Source organism: Vulpes vulpes, chromosome 15 (genome assembly GCF_048418805.1).
Source record: "Vulpes vulpes isolate BD-2025 chromosome 15, VulVul3, whole genome shotgun sequence".
NCBI lineage: Eukaryota > Metazoa > Chordata > Mammalia > Carnivora > Canidae > Vulpes > Vulpes vulpes.
In genome coordinates, this window is record NC_132794.1 from 1,129,801 (window position 1) to 1,152,895 (window position 23,095).

Genomic DNA, 23,095 nt, shown 5'->3' on the forward strand with positions numbered 1-23,095 from the left:
ACACTCACCGGGTTGGGGCCACCGCAGCGCCCAGCCCGTGGCCACACTGAACCGGCACCCAGCCTGGCCACCCGGCCCCGACCCAACACCTGGCTCTGGGAGCTGGGAGGTGCTCCTGCCAACCTGTGGGGGCGCCCGGGCAGGGGGCAACCCGGGGCACAGGGACACTGAGCAGTGTCCAGTACTGTCCCTCCTGCTGCACCCCATGTCCTGGGGCCCTCATCTACACCAGCACCCCAGCAGCGGGCTCACCCGTCCACACTGGGACCCTGGTCTACACCAGCACCCCAGCAGCGGGCTCACCCGTCCACACCGGGACCCTCGTCTACACCAGCACCTCAGCAGCAGGGTCACCCGTCCACGCCGGGACCCTTCTCTACACCAGCACCCCAGCAGCGGGCTCACCCGTCCACACTGGGACCCTGGTCTACATCAGCACCCAGCAGAGGGCTCACCCGTCCACACCGGGACCCTGGTCTACACCAGCACCCCAGCAGCGGGCTCACCCGTCCACGCCGGGACTCTGGTCTACACCAGCACCCCAGCAGCGGGCTCACCCGTCCACACCGGGACCCTCGTCTACACCAGCACCCCAGCAGCGGGCTCACCCGTCCACACCGGGACCCTCGTCTACACCAGCACCCCAGCAGCAGGCTCACCTGTCCACGCCAGGACCCTCGTCTACACCAGCACCCCAGCAGCGGGCTCACCCGTCCACACCGGGACCCTGGTCTACACCAGCACCCCAGCAGCGGGCTCACCCGTCCACACCGGGACCCTGGTCTACACCAGCACCCCAGCAGCGGGGTCACCCGTCCACACCGGGACCCTCGTCTACACCAGCACCCCAGCAGCGGGCTCACCCGTCCACACCACTGATCCACCTGCCCACGTCCCTGCAGAACAGCACATGGGCCGGACGCCTCCTCCTCGATTTATTCCCACCCGACGGGGGTCCTCACGCCCCAAACTATTGCCAAACTGCAGCCTGTGAAACGCGCACAAGGACAGCAGCGGAGTTCTGACCCCACGGGAGCTGATCCCGATGGCGGAGCCGCCCGTGGAACCCGCCGCGCCTCCACAGCGGCCCGACCGGGTGCTTTCAGGTCGGCTAAGAAAACACTTACCAAGTCAAGGATTGTTTTTACTTAAAAAAAACTGAACGAGGCGCCGGGCCACCCGGACTCCGCGCCGACGAGCTTCCCCGCCTCACTCTTCCAGGACCCTGGGGACCCTCGGGGTCCGGGAGGCTCTGGCGCCTTTGGCCCGAGGCCATCCTGGGGGTTTTCTTTGGCTCAACTCTCCGGTCGAGGTTCCAAGAGGACGGGCACCTGCGCGCCTGCCGCTCTCCTCCGACGCTTTCCCGCACGGTGGCCGCGGCGAAGGGCCATCCGGGGCGCCTTCAAGGCACGTTTGGCAAAAAAGCACCTGGGAAGTCGGGTGGGCAGCCGCGGGGCGTCGCAGCCTGTGCAGCCCCTGCCGTGCGCCCGCTGCCTGCCGGGGGGGGGGGGGCCCTCCGAAGTCCCGTCCTCACGCGGGCAGGGAGACGGGCTCCATCCCGGCGAGTGTGCAGGTGCACGGACCGCACAGCCTCACGGGGGGCCGGGGCCCTGGGGGGCACTGCTCAGCCCTGGGACAGGCTGGTCCTTGAACAAGCCCCCAGGGGGATCCCTGGGTGGCGCAGCGGTTTGGCGCCCGCCTTTGGCCCAGGGCGCGATCCGGGAGACCCGGGATCGAATCCCACATCAGGCTCCCGGTGCATGGAGCCTGCTTCTCCCTCTGCCTGTGTCTCTGCCTCTCTCTCTCTCTCTCTCTGTAACTATCATAAAATAAATAAATTTAAAAAAAAATTAAAAAAAAAAAAAAAAAAAGCCCCCAGGAGGCGGCTGTGGGGTCCCTCCCCCTCCCTGCTGCTTCTCCCCAGGCTGGCCTGCCCCCCCCCCGCCCCTGACAGGAGGCTGTGACCCCCAACGCGGGCACCCAGGTCCAGAGGGCAGAGGAGGCACCCTGGTCCCTGGCCTTCGCCCCATTTGCACCTGAAGCAGCTTGACGGGAGCAAGTGCCCCCAAGACATGAAGAGTGGGGTCCCCTTGGCCTCTGACGAGGGCCTCCTGCCGCAGACCACCGAGTCCAGAGTGACCCGAGCAGCACCGGGGCGGCCAGCGCGTCCCCGGCCCCCGCGGCCCAGTGCAGCCCAGCCACTCCCCGCCCTACAAGCTCCCCTACAAGCTCCCCAGCTGCCGTGTCTGCATTTGTCTCAACTACCTCACCCCGAAAGCCTCACAGAGCCGGCTGGGGTGCTGCCCTGGGGGTCTCGGGGAGGACTCCGGAGGGTCTGCAAACACACCCAGCACGTCACCACCCTCTGGGGGCATCGGGAACCCCCACGAGAGGGAATCCCCGCAGCCCCCCCCACCAGAGCCTGTCCTCCACCCCCAGGGGTGTGCATGGGGGGTCCGCCCCGCCGCCTCCCCAGGGCTGCAGACAAGGAGTCTGCACACAGCAGGCGCTCAGTGGAGCTCTGCAAACACGTCCCCAGAGCAGGAGCTGGAGAGCCCAGCTCTGTTCTGTGTCAGACCCCCTCCCAGCCTGCCTGACAGCCCAGATAAGCCGCTATGAATGGAATGTGACCTCCCCCAGGGTGTCAGCCCCCCCCCCACCCCGGCCTGGCCAGTAAATCACCTGGAAGGAAAAGGGCCAGGTGCCTGCCGGACAGGACAGAGCAGTCACGCACAGGTTACAGACGCAGGTTACAGACGGCGCGGGGTCCCGGCGCTCCTCAGACGCCCGCCTCGCCTCCCGCCCCCCGCCCCCCCCTGCAGCCCCATGGGCCCCTGGCGCCGGTGCAGCCCCGTGATCGTGATCGTGATCGCGGCTTCCGGGCGGCCCCGACAGCTGCCTGATGAAAGCGCTCAGGGCCCGCGGCACCCGCGGGGGAGCCCGCCAGGCCAGAGGGGCTCTCGGTGTGGTCGTCGCCGCCGACCCGGGAGGAGGCCGGGATGAGCCTCTCCACATTCCCGGGCTTCCAGGGGCTTAGGCCGCCACCCACGTTCTCTGTCTGCTTTGTAACCAGACCCAGGTCACCAGCAGCGACCCTGGCGGGCCCTGGGCGGACCCAGCCCCTCCCCTGCGACGCACACAGGCCTGCAGGAGCCCCGGGCGCCCCACCTGGGACCCTCTGGGGCGAGGAGGCAGGTGGCAGAGGGCCCCGGGGCGGAGGGGGCCGCGCAGGAGCCCGACTGGGCTGCAGGAGGGCAAACACGGGGGCTGCGAGGCCCTCCCACCCGCCCCAAACTTCAGCTCGGACTCTCCACAAAGAGGACAGAGGGACACAACCGAGACCCCGGTCCACTCCCCACGTCACGGACACACCCCTGCAGCGGTGAAGACACACAAACAAGGCGGCCCAGGAGGGGATGGGCCGGGCCAGGGAGGCCGGGGACACCAGCCGTGAGCGTCACTCGGCTCCCAAAGGACCCCGATGGCGGGGAACGACGCCCTGCATACAGGGAACCACCAGCTACACACGCAGGGAGGTGACCGAGCACCTGCTTCTCCCCCACCTCCCCTCAGCGCGTCTGCGGGCCCGGGGCCTGGAGGTCATCGGAATTTGAAACCAGAAGACGCCTCCAGCGCCCCCAGGACCACGGGGAGGGGAAGGAGGGGGAGAAGGGACCCAGGAGCCCACCCTTCCGGGACGCGCTCTCAGCAGGGGCGCCGCCTGCACACGGGTGAAGAAACGCGAGCGGGGTGCACAGGGTCCCCTCCTCCCGGCACGCCTCACCCCTGCCCTCTCTGCCCAGCTCTGCGTCTCAGTCCTCACCTCCCGCCCTGGGGCCGGCGACACTCTCCAGGGGACATGTGGGGGGGGGGCAGCTCGCAGACGCACCCGGAGCCGTCCTCAGTCCAGAGACGGCTCAGCGACTAGGAAACGCCGTACTCCTGGAGGCGCCTCCAGGGCCACGTCCTTCGCCACATGAGGGGACGCCGCGCTGGTCTGTGCTACCGCCCGGAAGGGCCCAGAGGCACCGGGAACGGTCGTGCTCTGCGGAGAAGCCAGACGCCACCCGTCATGGGGTGGGGGTGCAGTCACGTGACGCGCCTGGAGCATGCGGACCCTCGGGCAGAGCAGCAGCCGGGGTGGGCGCGGGGACGGGGAGTGAGCGACCACCCACGCAGGGGGGCGTCCTCCTGGAACATCCCAGAACCAGACTCCAGACAGCCGAATGGTGATGTGACCACTGCACGTCCCTGAATCACTGACTTTAAAACGGCTGATTTGGGGGCAGCCTGGGTGGCTCAGCGGTTCTGCGCCGCCTACAGCCCAGGGCATGACCCCGGAGTCCCGGGATCGAGTCCCGCGTCAGGCTCCCTGCATGGAGCCTGCTTCTACCTCTGCCTGCGTCTCTGCCTCTCTCTCTCTCTCTGCATCTCTCATGAATAAATAATCTTTAAAAATAATAATAAATAAAATAAAACGGCTTATTTTTATGCCACATGAATCTTAACCTCCCAAAAAACGTTAAGGACCCAATTGCTCCCGACCTACGGAAGATCGAGCTCACGACGTGCGTGGAGACGGCCCGCCTCGTGCCCGCAGACTCCCGACCTCCGTCCCAGGCCCTGGCCACGCGCTGGTCACTCCCTGTGCCCGTGGGCCGAGGTCAGCCTGCCTTCCCCACAGGCCGCCGCGCTCTCCGGGGAGGCCGCCCGCCCTATCATCTGCCCGTCCAAGCCCGCGGCCTCGCCCCTACGTGCTCCCTGAGCTGCCAAGAGCTGCCAAGACGGCGAGATGTTCCCTCCGAGGTGCTCATGGGGGGACGGGCGGGGGGACAGCCAGGAGGGCCGCACGGGGGCGGTGACACGGCCCGAGGGCCATGAGTCACCCACCGTGCCCCATTAGTCAGCCCTGAGCTCACGGCCCAGGTGTGAGCCTCGGATTCCTGAGGCCTCACACCCACGTCAGAGCCAACGGTCTCCCGGGCGACGGGATCGGACCCCAGAACCTGCCACGACCCCGGGCGGCGGCCGGTGTCGGATGCTCAGGGCCTGGGGCCACGGCCCACATCAAGAGGGCGGCACAGAGCGCTGGCAGCTCGGGGAACTCTCCCCGCGTGGGCCCAGGAGCCCCCGCAGGTCTCCCGGAGCCTCCCGCCTACCGCGGACGGGCTGTCCCGACACGCAGGCAGCAGCCGGGTGAGGTCAGGGCCGGGATGGGTGAGGGGCAGGAGGGGGCCTGCCCGGGAGGGGCGGTACGTGGCCCACGGGCTCGGCGCTCGCCAGGCCGGTCCCAGTCAGTGCCCGGGGGTCGGGGTCAGGCCGGAGGACGGGAGGCCTCTTGGGCTGCAGGTGGGCGAGGGGGGTCCTGACCTGCCTCCTGGGGGTCACGGGTGGGGGGGTGGTCCCAGGGAAGGTCGTGCAGGTGCAGGAGGGAGAGGATGTGGCGTTTGAGGCGAAGGCCCTGGGGAGGAGAGGCCGACGAGGGAGGCCACGGGAGCGCCGCGGGGTGCAGGGCCCAGCCCCCAGCTGCTCAGATGCTCTCTGCTCAGATGCTCGGGAGAAACGCTGGTTTCAAACTCCACGCACACGCGACACGTGTCTGACCAGAGGCCATGTGACATTGGGGACGGGCTGGTCGGACCCGCGGCAGCAGTGCCCGGTCCCCTTGTGCGGAGAAAGGCAGGCCCTGTCACCCCTGCGAGGATTCCCGGGTCCCCGCCGGCCCGAGGTCTGGCCCCCTGCTCCCCGGCCGCGAGTGTCCACGGGGTGACCGCAGAGGGCTCCACGCCGGGGACGGGGCCGACCCAGGAGTCCCTGACTGGACCTTCCGTCCTCGTCCTCCCTGATGGGCACCGTGTGCACGGCCAGCGGGCCAGGCCCGGCAGACAAAGCAGGGGACACGCAAAGCCAGACGAAGCTGGGGCGCTCGCTGCGGACACAGGCCTCGCAGTCGTCCTCAAGTCGCAAAGCCTGGGGGCCTCCTCCCGCAGCGCCCCCCCCACCCCCGGGCGCCCGCAGGGAGCATGAAAGCCCTGCCCTCCCGCGGGGTCGCTGGGCCTGGCCGTGCAGGGACCTCAGCTTCTGCGGGAGGAGGCACCCCCAAGGCCTGGCACCCCCCTGCCCGGTGCTCACCCCGCCCACAGGTGGGCTGGCCAGGCTCGGGGCAGGGGGCCCATGGGATCCAGCCCCGGGGGTGCATGCGCCCCTCATCTGGGAACACAGCCCGGTCCTGCCCCCCACCGGCGCTGCAGAGCCACGTCCACATCTCGCTGTCCCGTGGCCCCTGGCCCGCCGTTGGCTGCACACGAGGACTCAGGCCTGCCTCACCCCTGCGGGAGTCGCCCTGCAGAGCAGTGTGGGGGCAGCACCAGCCCCGCCAAGACCAGTGGCTAAAAGCGTCCACGGCCGGCGGGGCCGGCGGGCAGACGTGCTCCCCATGTCAGCGACCCAGGCGGCCAGGCCGTGCCCAGGGGGCGTCTGCTGACACAGACTTCGGTGGCAGGGGAGTGTGTGCACCGACAGGCCCTCGGCCACCTGCTCCCCCCTCCTGCACCTGCTTTCCATGTCGTTGGGGCCACGGGCAGACCCCAGGTCCCCTCCAGGCCCACGAAGAGCCCCTAGCCCGCCTTGCCCGTTCCGCACAGCCGCGAGCCCTCGGGTGGCCTGAAGGGCTCAGGGGTCCACCCAGGCCCCCGCCGCCAGCACAAGCTTCACTGTGGCACCACATCTGTCCCCAGGCCCTGCACCTTCCTTTTGGGGACAAGGCCCAATTGGGAAGGTTCAAGAGGCTCAGGAGGTGGCCCCTGCACCCCACCACTCCCCACAGGGCATCCCCCCTGCCCATCCCCCCAGGGTGACCCCCACCGTCCCTCCAGGGCGCCCCACTCTGAGCCGCCCCCAAACTCAGAAGGCGCTGGGTGAGGGTGGGATCTCAGGCCAACGCGGGGCCCAGACACCCAGTCGCATGCGGGCCAGAGTCACAGGCTCTGCCCCCTTCCCCCAGTGATGGGGAAACCCAGAGGCTCCTGCTTCAGCCCCCGGCATCTGCGGAAAGTTCTGGTTCTGTGGCTGTGCTGGTTCCGGGAGCCAGCTGCCGCCGGGGCTACGGGCCCTGCCCTGTGACCCTCAGCAGTCCTCGAACTAGCAGACCCCAGCCCCAGCCGGCGTGGGCCGCCTCCTCCTGGAGGTCCCCCCGGGGGAGCCCAGGGCTGCCGCGGCCACACTCAAGGGGCAGGCAGGGGACGGACACCTTGGCAGGGCTCGGGCCCAGGCTGCAGAGCCGCAGGAGGCCAGTGGCACCCGGAGCCTCGGCCCCAGGGGATCCCCCAGACGGGGGCGGGCGGCTCCCGGTCCCCCACACGGCAGGCGGCAGCCAGTGGAAGGTGGCCACAGCCCCCACGCTCCGAGGCCGGGCACAGGCCACACCTCGGCGCCGCTTCCCAGGCCCCAGCCAGCTGTCTGCCACCGCCTCCGTGTCGTCCTGGCGGGGACAGCACACGGGCCGCCCCCCTCACGCCGCGTCCCCCCATCGGCGGCGTTCCCTGGATACGGGCTCAGGGTCCCGCAGGCAGAGCTGGGCCCAGGGCTGCTCACTGCAGCCCCTCCCGCCCCTTCCCCTGCTTCACCCCATCAGGCTGGCTGATGCTCCCAGGGCAGCGGGGGCTCCACGCGGGGGGGATGCGCTCCCACCGCTTCAGACGCCTGCGGGCGGCCGCGACGTGCCGGCTGTGCACACGCACGTCCACCAGGCGCCTGGGCGGGAGGCGGCGTGCCCGGGCCTCAGGGTCTGTCCCTCTGGGTCTGTCCATCCAGATCTATCCCCCGGGTCTGTCCGTCCAGGTCTGTCCCTCCGGGTCTGTCCCTCCGGGTCTGTCTGTCCGGGCCTATTGCTCAGGGTCTGGGTGTGTGTATCTGGGTCTCTCCGTCCAGGGCTGTCCCTCCAGGGCTGTCCATTCGGGCCTGTTCCTCAGGGTCTGGGTCTGTCCGTCTGGGTCTGTCCGTCCGGGTCTGTCCCTCAGGGTCTGGGTCTGTCTGGGGCTGTCCATCCATGTCTGTCCGTCCAGGCCTGTCCGTTTGGGTCTCTCCGTCCGGGTCTGTCCATCCAGGTCTGTCCCTCAGGGCCTGGGTCTGTCCGTCCGGGTCTGTCCATCCGGGTCTGTCCCTCAGGGTCTGGATCTATCCCTCCGGGTCTGTCTGTCCAGGACTGTCCCTCAGGGTCTGGGTCTGTCCCTCCGGGGCTGTCCCTCTGGGGCCAGGCAGGCCGCACTGTCCCTGCCTGCACAGCCTGGAGGCAGCCCCGGCTCAGCCACTCCAGCCTCACTCAGGTCGTCCCACCTTGGATTCCAACTCAAGGTGCCGCCCAGGACTGTCCCGTCCGGGGGTGCTGGGCGTGTCTGGGCCCTGCCCGCGGGGACGACGCTGCAGAGCCTGGTCCCGAGGAGGCCCCAAGGCTGGGACTGCACCTGGGACCGTGCAGCGGGTGGCGGCCCCGTCACGGTGTGTGCACAGTACCTCTGGGCGGAGGCGGAGCCGTTCTTCCCCATGGGGGGGCGGGGGGGAGCCCCATGGGGCCTGATGTGTTAATGGTTGACCAGGCCCGAGATAATTAACTCGGCACTAACCTGGGTGAGTCCAGGGCCACGGGGGGCGGGGGAGGAGGCGGTCCATGCTGACCCGGGCTGACCCTGCGGGGATGGGGGCTCCGAGGTCCACACGGCCCTGCCCAGTGGAGGGAAACGCCGGCAGGCAGAGGCTCCCACATCCTCTCGGGTCACCTGGGCACGGTCCTGCAGGAGCGTGAGGCGACCGGGGGGGGGCCCTGGTGACCCCCCGAAGAGAGCAGCCATCCTCAACCCTCCACGTTCAGGCCGATTTCCAAACGGGGTTTGCCCTGGGCGTGGGGCAAGCAGCACAGGCGGCGTGCCACCGGCTAGGACACCCGAGACCCCAAGAACCCCCAGAAGCCACGCAGCGGGCTCCAGGAGGCCCCCCCGGACAGCACCCAACCCACGGGGACCACACGGCTCTGCCTCCAGCCGGGGCAATGAGCCTGGGAGCGTCCCTGTGCCGAGACACAGCCTTATGAGCACGGGGGCACGTGTGGGAGTGAGGACCCCCCGGGAACGGGACAGGCCTCGGGAACATGGGGGGGCACAAGCTGGACGACCGGCGGGCTGGGCGCTGACACCCTGCGCCCGTCCCAGAGGGTGGCAGGGGCATTCCAGAGGCGCGGTCACCCTGAGCCGCCACCGCCCCCGGGGCCTGTGGGAGACGTTTATCTGCGCCCCGTCGCAGTGTCCTGTGCAAGCAGGTCCCCGGCCCGGGGGCGGGGGTGGGGGGACCTGGCAGCCTGCTTCCCGGAGCTGATGACGGGAGGGTCTGCACCGCGCGGCGACCGGGACAGCTCACCTGGGAGCTGGACGCAGCCGGCTGGGGGTTGCCCCCGATAACCCCGTAGGCGCATCCGGGGCATCGAGGGGCCCGCGGGGGACACCACACCCCAGGGGGGCGTTTCCTCGTGCAACAGACAGCGGAGGAGCCCAGTACAGGGCGCTCCAGCTGCTGCTTCCCCGGGGTTTCTGCATCTGCTCCCTGCAGAGTCCTCTCGTGGCTCAGTCCCCGCGCCACGGCCCGCACCAAACCACCGCGCTGCCAGACGGAGGGCGGCAAGGGGAGCGCCCAGACAACGTCCCCCCAACTCCACCGGGCCTCGCGGATAGGCTGGACACATGGTGGCTGGGGGGGCACCACGGAGGCCAGGCTGGGGACCTGAGGGTCAGGGGGCCAAGAGGTCGGGCTGGATACGTGGGGGTCGGGGGGCACCACGAGGTTGGGCTGGGCACCGGGGGTCGGGGGGCACCACCCCACGGAGGCCCCTGCAGACGGCTGTCAGACGGAGGGGATGACCTGTTACGGCCACTTTGCTGCCCGAAGTCCCGGGCAGTGGGGCCTCCCCACTCTGTCCTCCCTCCACCTGCGACAAACCCCTGCCACGTAACCCTGCTGCTCAGCCCACCCCGCCGCGGCACCCCTGCTTCCCGGGCCGGCTGCCCTCCTGTCCTGGGGTGATGCACACACCCCTGCAATGGGCACAGGGCACAGAGCAGGATTTAGAATTTCAGTGAGGGGCACCTGGGTGAAGTGTCTGCCTTCAGCTCAGGGCATGACCCCAGGGTCCTGGGATCGAGTTCTGCGCCGGGCTCCCTGCTCGTCCGGGCTTCTCTCCTCCCTCTCTCCCCTCCCCATTGCCCCTACTTTCTCTCTCTCTGTCTTGCTCCCTGTCTCTCAAATAAGTAAAATCTTTAAAATAGTCGTAACGATATTCATTTCGGTGAGGATGACACATAAGGGCTGCAAACATCTCCCGGGACAAAGTCCAGTCTTGCCCAAGCCTGTCTGTCCGTCCACCTGTCCTGAGGGCCCGAGCACCTCACACACTAGCCCCGCACAGCATAGGAGCAGCGTGGACAGCCCGGGGGCCCGCGGGGAGCTGCAGAGGCCAGTCCCGCGGTGGGGGGGGGGGGGGGCAGGGCGTGGGAAGCAGGGAGAAGGTGGCTCCCGGGGGCACGGCCCCTTCTCCCCGAGTCCTGCACCGCCGTCTCCTGGTGGCCAGGCTGAGGCCGGCGAGCCTTTCCCCCACAAGCCATCCCCCACCGCGGGCCGCAGAAGGGCAGAAGGTTCCAGAGAGCAAGCCGAGCCTGGGAATGCCTCCCTGCAGGCCCTAATCCTGTTGCTGGGATACCCTGGGGGGGGGCGGGGAGAAACGTGGGCCTGTAGGGTTAGCTACAACCGACCACAGGGCCTTTCCCCTCCCCCGAGGTGTGACTGAGACCAAGTCGCAGGGGGATGCACCCGCACTCGCGCGGGGACAGGCAGGTCGGGCCCCCAGCAGGACAGCGTGTTGCTGGCCCCGCCGCCGTCCACAGCCCCACAGGCCGGTCGCTGGGGCGGCCAAGCACGGGTCCCCGCTCAGCTCCGAGGGTGCACCCAGCAGGCGCTCAGCGTCCACCCAGCCCCCACCCGCAGCGCCTCCTGTCCCCAGGGCTCGAGGGGACACATGCGGACCTGGGACCATGCTCTGCTCATCCACTTCCATTTTTCTCTGGAAGCTGGTTAACTCTCTGCGCCCATAGAAGCATCTCAACGGCCTCCTGTTTTGAGTCGGAACCACCCAGCCCCAGGGCCCCCAGCGGATGAAATGACGGGAGGTGAGCACTGCTCCCAGGATGGCCTCCCGGGCGGGGTGGGGCCTCGGCTGCACCAAAGTGTCTTAAGAGTCATGAAGGTTGCACAGCAGGACCGGGTCCTCCTGGTCCCCCTCCCTCGGGGCCGCAGGGCGTGGAGGGCCCCCCCCCCCACCTGCAGAGCCAGCTGTTCTGACGTTGCCTAAAGAGAGAAACTCTGGGCCCAGGCACCAACAGGGGCGAGGCGTCGGCCCAGTGGCCCCGGGAAAGCTGGGGCTGCACACGGGTGGGCCGCTGGCCCCCGACACGGCCCCTGACCCCGACTCGGCGACGTGGGTGGCAGCGCGCCTGAAATGCAGCTCTGGAAACGCAGGTCGGGGCCACCGTCTGGCCGGCCGGTGACGCAAACACAGAGGAGCCGGGAGCTTGGGGACCTGCTGTCCTGTCCGGCGCCGACGGAAGACAAGACAGCGCAGCCCGGTCAGCAGACACCCTCCGCCAGGAGGACGCTGGGCAAGCCTCCAAGACGCGTTTGGGATCCCACGGTCATCTGCCCGGCCGTTCACGGGGGTGACCCCACAGGCCGACGGGCACGCGGCCCCGGGTGGCCAGGGTGTCTCAGAGGACTGGACGCCAGACCCCAGGGCCCCGACCCACGCAGCTCCGCGCTGGCCAGCCTCCACGCACATCACGCAGGACAGAGCGGAGTCTCTCCTTCACCTGCGGGTTTTCATCACATCGCAGGGTCACGACCCACACGCCGCCCGGCGGGCAGGGAAACAGAGGCAGAGGCCACTGCGGGGTCCTGGGACACCTCCTGGGAGGTGGGGGCGCCCAGAGCAGGGCCGTGAGGCCAGGTGTGGGGACGTGAGCCGGACGTCGCAGAGGCCGCGGCGCATCCACCACTGGGTCTCCGTCCGCAGCGGATCCTCCGGGTGCCCGTCCGCATGTCCTCAGGGCGCGCCTCCTGCCCGCAGCCGGCGGGTGGCACAGCCTCGCCTGGCCCAGCGCGACGGGGACGACACGCCCCCTGCTCCTGGGTGACGAGGTCGGCGAAGCCCGTCGGAGCCCGGCAACAGCCGTGACCCCGGAGGAAGGGCCTGGCGACCGCATGAGGGCAGTGGCTATGGGGACAGCGGGAGCGTCCCGCAGACACTCGGACTCCAGGGATGGACGGCGGGGGCAGGGGGGGACAGGGCAGGGAGCAGGACCCTCCGAGGGGCACGAGGACCCCCTCCAACCCCACTAGACAGGAAAGGAGCTGCGTGCGGCAGCGGGAGGGCCTCCCCGCCTCGTTCTGGAAGCTCAGACCAGGAGCCAGAGCGCTTGTTAAACAGCAGGGCGGCGGCCAGGAGGTGCCTCAAACACCCGCCAGGTCCCACCGCGCGTCACCCCGGGTGCTCCATCAATCCAGCCTGTGGCCCGAGCAAGGCCACCTGCCGACCGACCCGGTGAGGCACAAGGGGGAGACCGAGGCAAGGTCCGGACGGTGGCCGGGGCGGCTGTGTGGACGCGGGGTGTGGGCGGCAGGGCTCGACGAGTCCTTGTTCGCCAACTAGTGAGGACCCAAGAGCCAGTTTAACTTACACGGCTGAGCGCAGGCCCCGCGCTGGGACCACCGAGGAGGAACGCTCGCTGTCCCCACGGCCCCTGGGGCCCGAAGAGGCCGGTCGGCTTCTGGGAGCCTGGGGACGGGACCCCGGGCCTGCCCTAGCCCTCCCCGCCCTGGGGCAGCCCCCAGCACTGCCCCCAGGACCCAGAGCCGCCGGGGGAGCCGCTGGCCCTGCCTGCACGTCCCCCACGACGGCTCAACGTGTGAGGTCCCGGCAGAGGCCACGGTGCCAAAGAACCGGCCCACGTCGCCCACCAGACGGAAGCAAATGAAAGCAGGTTAGGGGTGTGGCCAGTGGCCAGCGGCCAGTCCCCCGGAGCCCGCAGGTGCCACCCACCGGGTCTCCCCCGCGGCAGCGTCCCGGCTGACTGTGGCCACGTGAGCATCAAGTGCTCCAGGCCGCTGGGCACATCTGGTCAGCGCTCCTCGTACGGCGGGCTGGGTGCTGAGCAGGCCACCGCCCTCCCCCGGGCTGCCTTCCCACCATCCAGGACCTCTGCGCCCCGAGACCCCGTGGTCGGCCGTTCCTGGGCGCGCCCACGCCCCTGGCTGCTGCCCAGGGCATGTGGGGTTATTCTGGGGCCTGGAACGGGAGCGTCGCCTGAGCTCTGGAAGGCTGCTAGGACGGGCCCAGCTTGGGGGTCTGTGTGGGGAGCCCACGCCCAGGGCCGCGGGTCCGGGGCCTGAGGGGCGGCGAGCATATCTGGGGGGCCTGGCACGGGGATGGGGCTGGGGTCTCAACCGGACGTGGCACTTTGCAGACGACAGGCCGCTTCCCACGACCTAACGGTGGGCTGGGCGGGGTCCTGCAGCTGCTTGACAACCCGCCACAAAGCTGGTGGCTTAGAACAGCACATATTTATTTTATTTTCTTGCAGTTCCAGAGGTCACAAACCACCGTGTCGGAGACCCTGGGCTCCTTCCTGGAGGCTCCAGCAGAGAATCCGCTTCCTGTCATTTCCAGCCGCTGGACGCACCTGCACCCGTGGCCCCTCGGGCACCTGCAGGCCAGCGGCTCCATCCGGCGTCCCGCGTCCCGCCCTCCGACATCTGCTTCCACCACCACGTTTCCCTGACCCGGACCCTGCCCCCTGCCTCCCCATCCCTGTTAGGACGCCAGGATCACACGGAGGCCCCCGCACTCGTCGCCCGGCTCAGGGCCTTCACCGCACCTGCAGGGTCCTTCCTACCACGTGAGGCAGCGTCCATGCGTCCTGCGGATTGGGCCGCGGGTATCCCTGGGGCTGACCACGGACGCCACGGGAAGCAGAAGCATAAACGAGGGGTTTTCCTCTAGAGGCTCACGTGTGGGGACGTCGGGCACCTGGGATGCCAGCGTGCCATCCGCCCTGTCACGGGCCGGGCTGCTGTGGGGCTGGCCTCAGGCCGGGGCGCCCAGAGCGAGGGGCGACCCCAGGGGCCGGGCTGGGGGGCACTTTTCCCCAACACAGCGAGAGAGGCTGGGTGCTCTGTGCTCCTTCCTTCCTGCTCCCAACCTCCACAGGCTTTCTTACTCGTTTTCACAACAAAAGGGCGTGTCCGGGGAACACGGGGGACCCTAAGCCGAAGGCCCTGGGGGTGACACTCATTTTAGCCGGAAAACAGGAAGATCCTGGCCGCCCCAAAGTGGGCCCCCTTAGCGCCCCGGGGAGACTGAGGCCGAGAGCCCAGAGGTCACTGCCAGCCCTGCCCGCCGCAGAGGGCGCCCGCTGACCCCGCAGCACAGCAAGGGGCCTCCAGACCCGAGTTGGGAGCCAAGCAACAGCCCCGGCAGGGGCAGGACTGGGGCCCTGGAGGGGGCTCTGGACGCACAAGGCTCCCCGCTCCTCCCCGAGGCCGAAAGGCTCAGGGCAGGGAAGCGGTTCAGCACCAGGTGTAGACTTGCTCGGGGTGGCGGGAAGTGCTTAGCTGAAATAATTATTTATGTTAGAAAAAGCCTCTCCCAGCTCTGACAGCTGGCTCCAGGGGACACCTGCCGCCTTCCGTCCCGTCCTAGAGGATTTCCCAGGGGACCTGCCTTTCTAAAACCCCAGAAGGCAGGTGAGAGCAAGGGGTGTGAGGTGGGGGGGCTGCAGGGCAGAGGGGAGAGGAGGGGGTGTGAGGTGGGGGGGCTGCAGGGCAGAGGGGAGGAGGGGGTGTGAGGTGGGGGGGCTGCAGGGCAGGGGGGGTGTGAGGTGGGGGAGCTGCAGGGCAGAGGGGAGAGAAGGGGGTGTGAGGTGGGGGGGCTGCAGGGCAGAGGGGAGGGGAGGGGGTGTGAGGTTGGGGGGCTGCAGGGCAGAAGGGAGGGGCTGTGAGGTGGGGCTGCAGGGTAGAGGGGAGGGGAGGGGGTGTGAGGTGGGGGGGCTGCAGGGCAGAGGGGAGGGGAGGGGGTGTGAGGTGGGGGGGTTGCAGGGCAGAGGGGAGGGGGTGTGAGGTGGGGGGGCTGCAGGGCAGAGGGGAGGAGGGGGTGTGAGGTGTGGGGCTGCAGGGCAGAGGGGAGGAGGGGGTATGAGGTGTGGGGCTGCAGGGCAGAGGGGAGGAGGGGGTGTGAGGTGTGGGGGCTGCAGGGCAGAGGGGAGGGGGTGCAAATGCAGGGCAGGGGGACCTCACCTCCTGGGGCCGCAGGGCAGCAGGGGGGAGAGCCCGGAAGGTGCGCGTAGGCGGAGATGACGGAGGGGCGCGTGCCCCCCCCCCCCCCCCCCCCCCCCCGCCCCGGCTGCGCTCAGGCTCCGGCCCCGTCCACATGTGCGAGCACGGCCGGGCCTCGGGCCTCCGTCCAGGAAGCTCCTGGCTCGCTCTGGCTCGCGGAGAACAAGAGACTTTCTCAGCGGGAGAATTTTTTTACAATTCGGCGGCCTGGTAACAAGATCCAACACGCACAGGCGGGTCGGTCGGTGGCCCTGATCCTCCGAGGGGACATGTGCGTGGGTGTGGCCGGGGCGGGGAGTGGGCCACTGGGTCCCACAGCAGCCACCAGCTGAGCGGGCGCAGCCCACCGCCGAGTCCCCACGTCCGGGACCCACGTCCTGCTCCGGATGCACGCCCGTCCCTCCTTCCAGGCCCTGCCCTGCCCGCGGGGGGACGCCGTCCCTGGGCTCAGCCAGCGTCCCCGAAAGCCCAGGAGTGACGTGCACTCCCTGAAGCAGCGTCCCGTCAAATCCCACAGAGCCCCGCTGTACCCCCACCTCCCAGACACACACAGGCCGAGAGGGTGAGTGGCCTGCCCGGGGCCACACAGCGCTCGGGGGCAGCCCAGGGCTCCCCCATTCCCGTGAGCGGCGTCGCACCCACGAGTGGGCAGCCAGGCCGCCTGCCAGGTGCCGCCGCCCTGCGTCCAGCGTGGAAACGTCCTTTCCAGGCACCAGCCCGAACTCCACGCCCTCGAAGGCAGATGAAGACACCAACAGCCCCCCGATGCCCCGCGGCGCTCCCCCGCAGTCTCACCTCTCCCGGTCCCTGCCCCCGGGCTGCCTGGCGCTTGGTGCCCCCAACGGGAAGAGGCCATAAAATTAGGGGAGAAAAACCACCCTGCACCTCAAGAAGCACCCGGAGAGGCTGACCCCGGGGTCAGACACACGCCCCTGCGCCCGCTGCCGCTGCCAGCCAGGAGGACGACGACACGCCACAGAGCACGGCCACTTGGAAGCAAGGGGAGCGCACGGGCCGCCCCAGGCCCCCACCCCTAGCCGAGGAGCTGCCCCAGGCCTCCGCTGCCCCGGCCAGGACAAGGGCCCCCCGGCCTCCAGCCTCCCCCAGCCCCCTGGGTGGTTGGGTCTCTGCCGCCCAGCGGGCCACCGAGGGTCCGGGGACGCACCCCCCTCCCTGCGTGCCCCTGCCTGACCCCACAGCCCAGGGTGGGGACCACACTCCACCCGGCTCGAACCCATGATAGAGGCCCCTGGTTGTCTGAATGGAAACAGGGCAGAAGGCCTCCTTCGTCCTGGAGGCGGAGGGCGTGAGGGCCTCGGGCCTGCAGGGGGGCGCCCAGCCTTGGAGGAACCCGCGGCTCCAGGGGCCCCTCACGTCCCCAGGGATGCTCGCGTGGCACAGCTGGGCGCCAGGAGATGGTGAACCCGCGGCGGAGCCCTCCCCGCACCGATTCACGTGGGCCCAGGCCACCCCAGCAGAAGGGCACCCCCGCGGCCCGACGACAGCTCTCTGCGGACCGCGTGGCCCGTGTTAGGATTTCCACACCCCGTGAGACAGGCGGCCCCCTGGTGACTGATTCCGACGGTCCTCGAAGGAGCAGCGGAACACGTAAGACAAGAATTCAGACTAGAATGAAACAAGGCGTGAATAAATATGTAAATCCTCAGCGCGTGGTGGCCGCAGCCCCCGCCCCGGCCCGCGGGCGCCCCGGCTCCCCTCCCTCCCGGGAGGCGCCCCAGCCCGACAGCCAGGGCCAGCCGGCCGCCCCCTCGGGCAGTGCTCGGCCGCCCCCTCGGGCAGTGCTCGGCCTCGGCAAGACCTCCTGGCCCCCAGGAACCAGGCGAGGCCGGGAGCCCGGCCCCGCCTCGTCCCCCGGAGCGACCGGGCTGCCGCACGAAGTCCCAGGAGGAGGTACGTGCCCGCGAACCTTCTCCTTCCCGGGGCCCTGGCTGCAGCCGGCCAGGCCGTGCTCGGGCTTGCCGCCGCCGGAGGTGCCGGGGAGGCGGAGCTCAGCCCCTGCCCTGCAGCCTCCGGATTTCATCTGACTCAGCTCGTCCCGGATGGATCAGAAGCTCCCTGTGACAGCCGCTCGGCCGCCACGAGCCCCCCGCGCCCCTGCCCACCCTGGGCCGCGCTGGGCAGGGCCGGGAGGAGGACGAGAAGGGCCGGCGTGGGGGCACACGTGTGGCATAACAACACGTGCGTCATGTGCGGCACGTGGCCTAAGACGTTTGCAGAATGACCTCCTGCTGCCCACAGCACCCCAGGGAGAGAAGGGGGTGGGGGACGGCCCGGAGGCCAAGCACCCCGGGGAGGACGGGGCCTGCAGGGGGCTAGTCCAGGGAGGGGAGGCCCTGCGGCCAGAGCGGCCCGGCCACGGAGCCGCGGATGCCCCAGAGCACACTGTTGTCATCTTTTGGAGCCGCGGCTGGGAGCACACCCAACACACACCTGGATTTCCCCAGTGTCCCCCCTCCTCCCGGAGAAGAGCATCAGGTTCCTGGGAGTTGCACGTGCCGGGCCCTGCGATGTCCACCTCTCAGGCTGAGGCCCGAGCATGGACGCCTGGTGCTCCGCCGGCTGAGCTCTCTGCAGAGGGGCCGACACCTCAGGGCACTTCATCGGCTCGCTCCGGAGCCGAGCGCACAGCGTGACACCTGTGACCGGCCACACAGGCACTGGGCGGCCACCACCGAGGGCACTGGTCGGCCCATTGCCGACGGAGCCAGGGCTGGGGGATGCTCGTGAGCACGGCCAACCCGCCGTGCCCCACACTTTCGCCTGACCCCGGAGAGCTGGTGGGAAGGCAGCCCCCCTCCATCGCGGGGGCCACCCCTGCCCAGCAGGCCTCAGGCCAGGAGCCAGGAGGCGGCTCACTGGACATCCTATCAGAAGGTGGGCTTTGCCCCTGTCGCCGCTCACGGGCTGTGAGGTTCTGGGGAGCTGCAGGCCTCCTCTGGACGGTGCCATGTGTCCATCACCAGGCCCCAGGGGTCTCAGTGTGCCCTGGCCTCGGCAGCATGGACAATCTGATGTTTCCCCTCTTGCGGGGTGGACAGCACCTCGCTGCAGAGGCAGGTGGGCCACCCCCAGCCCTGGACCACGCTGAGCAATGCGGCATCGAGGAGACTCCTCCCTTAGGGCTCCCCCCATGGCGAGAGCTTCCCTCCCGGCCCGGCTGCCCTCTGGGGCTCTGGGGCTGCTTTCCAGGCAGTGTCACCACCCACATGAAGAAGGACGGGGCTGCACACCCCACCCAGGGCCCCTGCGCCTCTCCCAGTGGCCCAGAAAACCAAGCCTTTTCAACAATTTGGATGAAGAAAACTATGCCCTTTTGGTGGAGAGCATGGATGTGTGTGTGCACGTGTGGGTACATGCATGTGCACCCGCATGCACGTAGTGTGTGGGTGCGTGCGTTTGTGCCTCTGTGCATGCAGGTGTCGTGTGAGCAGCTGCGTGTGTGCACATCAGTGCATGTACTGTGTGCACGTGTGTACATTTATGTGTGCACATATGTGCACGGACGGTAAGCATGTGCACACGGGCATTCTGGAAAGTGCAGCGAAGGTGGGGGCAGGGCCCTCTGGCCGGGGTCAGCGTCACTCCTTCTAGGGTTCCCCGCACAGGACTCCCCCCTCTCCTCCTTCTCTTAAAGGAAAACAGGAGCACCCTGAAAAACAAGTTTTGCTGAAATTCAAAACTATCTTATGAAGTCCCGCACCCGAACCTGCCGACGCCCCTGAGCTGGGCCGCAGCTTCTCGGAGAACCAGGCCCTAGGAAGAGGCCGCCTGGATGAGGGCTTCGCAGCCGGCTGGGCCCAGCATCGCCCCGGTGCCGTGGCCCCAGGATGACACACACCCACGGACATGGGGTCCCCAGGGTTTGGGCTGTGTCTCGTTTAAACCTGGGGTGGGGGGGGCTGGAGCTTCCTGCAGGAGTCCGAGTGGTGTGGTGGGGGGAGCCCTGGGCAGCGGGGTTGACAGAGCCAGGTGCCAGGGCCAGAGACAAGAGGACTTGGACGGAGACCAGGGTCGGCGCAGCCTGTGAATGCCGGCCAGGCCAGACGTCTCTTTCTGAAGGGCAGACTCACCAGCACCCCAGGCGGGGGGCGGCCTCTGCAGCCAGGCTAACCCACGTGAATCCACCTCCACCAGGAGAGCCTCTGGGGCCACATGCAGGGCTCGGCCTGGGGACCCCCAGGCGGCTAGTTACGGGGGCGGGAGAGGCACAAGTGCCTTCCCAGATAAAACAGCAAAAGACTTTCTTCTGTTGCAGGGGGCACGGGGGGAGGTGTCAGGTGCAACACAGAGGCACCGAAATGCATCCTTTTTTGTCAGAAAAAATGTGCAAATCAGCAGACGGGGCCTCCAACCTTTCATTCCCAAGGATGACCTTTCAGGGTTTCTAGAAGACCTTGGGCCTCTGCTAAGTTAGGATTTCACACACATTAACTCTTCTCCAATGACACCTAGAGGGGACAATCATCCCATTTCAAGGGGACTTAGTCCCAGCAGGGACGAACCTGTGCTCCCCGCTGAGCCCGCTTCCTGCATTAACCTCCAGGATGCAAAAAGACCTGCATTCCACCGGGGCCGCGGCCGTCCCTCCTTCCCTCCCTCCTTCCTTCCTTCCCTCCTTCCCGGAGGACCCCAGCACCACGCGCCCCCCCAGAGGTCCACCTGAAGTCCAACACCCTTAGATCTCCAGATGCCAGCTGGCCGACGCTCACTGACATAACATTGTATTGTTTCCACTCTGTGGCCAGAAGCCATCAGCCCTGGTTTCCTTCCCTTGATTACAGAGTTTCGTAGACTGGGGGCTGGGCGCTCCAGGGTTGGAGGGTAGAGGAGGTGTCCGGCTTTACAGATTCCGGCTCGGGCGGCCTGGTCCAGTCCCCGCGGGCATCCCCGCCGCCCCCGCGGCGGGGGGGACAGGGGCAGCCCCCGAAGCCAGGACTAACAGCCCCAGTGGCCCTCCAACGTGCCTGGTAAGAAGACCCAGGGGACACGGAACGGTTCCCAAACACCCCTGGAGGTAACGCACATCCACGAGGAAGCAAACAGGTGCTTCCAGCAGATCTAGTGATGAGGCTGCTCCTTTTTAAGAGGTCTGTGCTGCCCTCCACCCCGGCCACCACGCCTCCTGGAAACAACGGGGCATGACTGTTTTTCCCTGTGTCAAGCCCTGTCCCTCCTTCCCGGCCCGCTGTGGCCGGCAGGTGTGTGGCTGCTGTGCCCACCGCAGTCAACAGCGTCCCACCATCACTCCAACCCCGAGCTGCGGGCTGTCGGGGACACGCGTCCACGGCGCATTCCGGTTCCACCGCATTCCGGTTCCACCGGTGACAAGCGCCAGGCTCCCTGGGGTGGGGGCTCCCCGGGGTCCTGGCCAGCCCACCGCCACCTCCGAGGGGCCTTTGTTGGGCCGCTGGGGAAGGCGACCTGGCGACCGCATGGCGGGGCGGGGGTCCCGGGGCTGCGGCACAGGAGGTGGCGGCCTGGCTGGGACGGCGGCCCTCGCACAGCCCGCGGCCCAGGCGGAGAGGCCGGGTGCCGGCCAGACAGCGGGCTGCGGAGCATTGTTCCCGGCCGCGGCCGCATCAAAGGGGACGGCGGCAACCCGACACCCGGCGGGCGTGGGGACAGAGGCCTGCGGCCCCGCGGCGCACAAAGGCTGGCCCCGGGGAGCCCGGGCAGCTCGGCCTCAACAGGTTGGAGACGCAGGGAGGGCGGCCGAGCTCCGGGCTCCGCGGGAACCTGCCGGGCCGCGCGGTCACCAGGCCCCGGAGGGGACCACCAGGCTGAGCCGGCGCGGGGAGCGACACCCCAGGACGCTGCCCCCCAGGCCCTGCGCCCCGGAGCCCCTGCCCTGCCCCCCAGACCCCGCGCCCCGGAGCCCCTGCCCTGCCCCCCAGACCCCGCGCCCCGGAGCCCCTGCCCTGCCCCCCAGACCCCGCGCCCCGGAGCCCCTGCCCTGCCCCCCAGACCCCGCGCCCCGGAGCCCCTGCCCTGCCCCCAGGCCCCGCGCCCCGGAGCCCCTGCCCTGCACCCCCAGACCCCGCGCCCCGGAGCCCCTGCCCTGCACCCCCAGACCCCGCGCCCCGGAGCCCCTGCCCTGCACCCCCAGACCCCGCGCCCCGGAGCCCCTGCCCTGCCCCCAGACCCCGCGCCCCGGAGCCCTGCCCTGCCCCCAGACCCCGCGCCCCGGAGCCCCTGCCCTGCCCCCGAGCGCGCCAGCGGCCCCTTGGAGCCGCCCAAGCCTGTGGCCCCGCCAGGGCGGCGCTGAGCCCCGCAGCCCGGAATGAATGGGCGGCGCGGGACACCCTGCCCCGGCCTCGCCGCGACCCCGGCCCCTCCAGCCCCGCCGGGCCCTGCGCGCGTGGGCAGCGCCTCCGGGGGAAGCCGAGCGGCGCCGGGGCGGAGGCCGCGGCCGGGACGGGCGGGCAGGGGCCGGCGGGGAGCGCCCCCCGCGCCCCCGGGTCTTACCTGGATCCGCCGAGGCCGCGCGGGCTCCAAGCAGCAGGACCAGCGGGGCGAGCACGTCCAGCGGCCGCCACCTGCGGGCCCCGGGCCCCCGCCCCCGGGTCAGGCCGCCGCCCCCGGCCCCCGCCCGCGCGAGCCCCCCGCGGCCCCGGGCCTCCCCGCACGACGGCGCCATCTCGGCGGCCCGACCGTCAGCGCCGCGGATGCTGCGCGCTCCGCAGCCGTGCGCCCTGGGCCCGCCGCGCTCCGGCCGCCGGGTCGGGCAGGGGCGGGGCGGGCGGGGCGGGGCGCGGGGCCGGGGGCGGGGCGGGGCCGGGCGGGGCGGAGCCAGGGCGGCCGGGGGCGCGGGGCGGGCAGGGGAGGAGCGGAGGGCCGGCGGGGCGGGGCGGGGCGGGGCGGGGACCCGCAGGGGCGGGGGGGGCGGGGGGCTCGGGGACCCGCAGGGGCGGGGGGGGCGGGGGGCTCGGGGACCCTCAGGGGCGGGGGGGGGGCCGGGGGGGCGGGGGGGGGGCGGGGGGGGGCCGTGGGGGCGGGGGGCTCGGGGTCCCGCAGGGGCGGGGGGGGGCGGGGGGCTCGGGGTCCCGCAGGGGCGGGGGGCGGGGGGGCCTCGGGGACCCTCAGGGGCGGGGGGCGGCGGGGGGGGCCGGGGGGCCGGGGGGCGGGGGGCGGCGGGGGGGGCCGGGGGGCGGGGGGGGCGGGGGGCGGCGGGGGGGGGCCGGGGGGGCGGGGGGCTCGGGGTCCCGCAGGGGCGGGGGGGGGGCGGGGGGCTCGGGGTCCCGCAGGGCCGGGGGGGCGGGGCGGCCTCGGGGACCCTCAGGGGCCAGGGGGTGCCTCGGGGACCCGCAGGGGGAGTGCGGCGGGGGCAGGGCCTCGGGCTCGGGGGACCTGGCGGTCCCGTCCCCCGCCCTCTGCGCCCTGCGCTCTGCCCCCCGCGCCCGTCCCCCGGAGCTGCCCCCCGGCCCCGCGGGCGCACGTGGGTCCCGGCCTCCACGCGGGGCAGGGTCCGGGCCGAGGTCCCCCCCCCCCCCCGCGTACCCCGGAGGCGGGAGAGTCGCGCAAAGGCCCGTTGCCAGGGGACCGCGAGGGGGTGGAACAGCTCCTCCCGCCCTTGGCGGCCTCCCGGTCCAGGACTGCGGCGCTGCCGGGCCCCCTGCCGGCCTCCGTGGACGGCAGCCCCGGGCCCCCACCC

At 70.3% G+C, this 23,095-nt stretch overlaps 1 protein-coding gene across 1 annotated transcript in view; it reads right to left on the bottom strand.

Moving 5' to 3' along the window:
• COL18A1 (collagen type XVIII alpha 1 chain) overlaps positions 1 to 22,096 on the bottom strand; it is a 74,698-nt gene extending 52,602 nt beyond the window's left edge. The window contains exon 1 of the mRNA XM_072738702.1: positions 21,910 to 22,096. Coding sequence (XP_072594803.1) covers positions 21,910 to 22,081 — 172 coding nt within the window. The 5' untranslated portion in view covers positions 22,082 to 22,096. The remainder of the gene's footprint in view (positions 1 to 21,909) is intronic.
• Between the last annotated feature and the right edge of the window lie 999 nt (positions 22,097 to 23,095).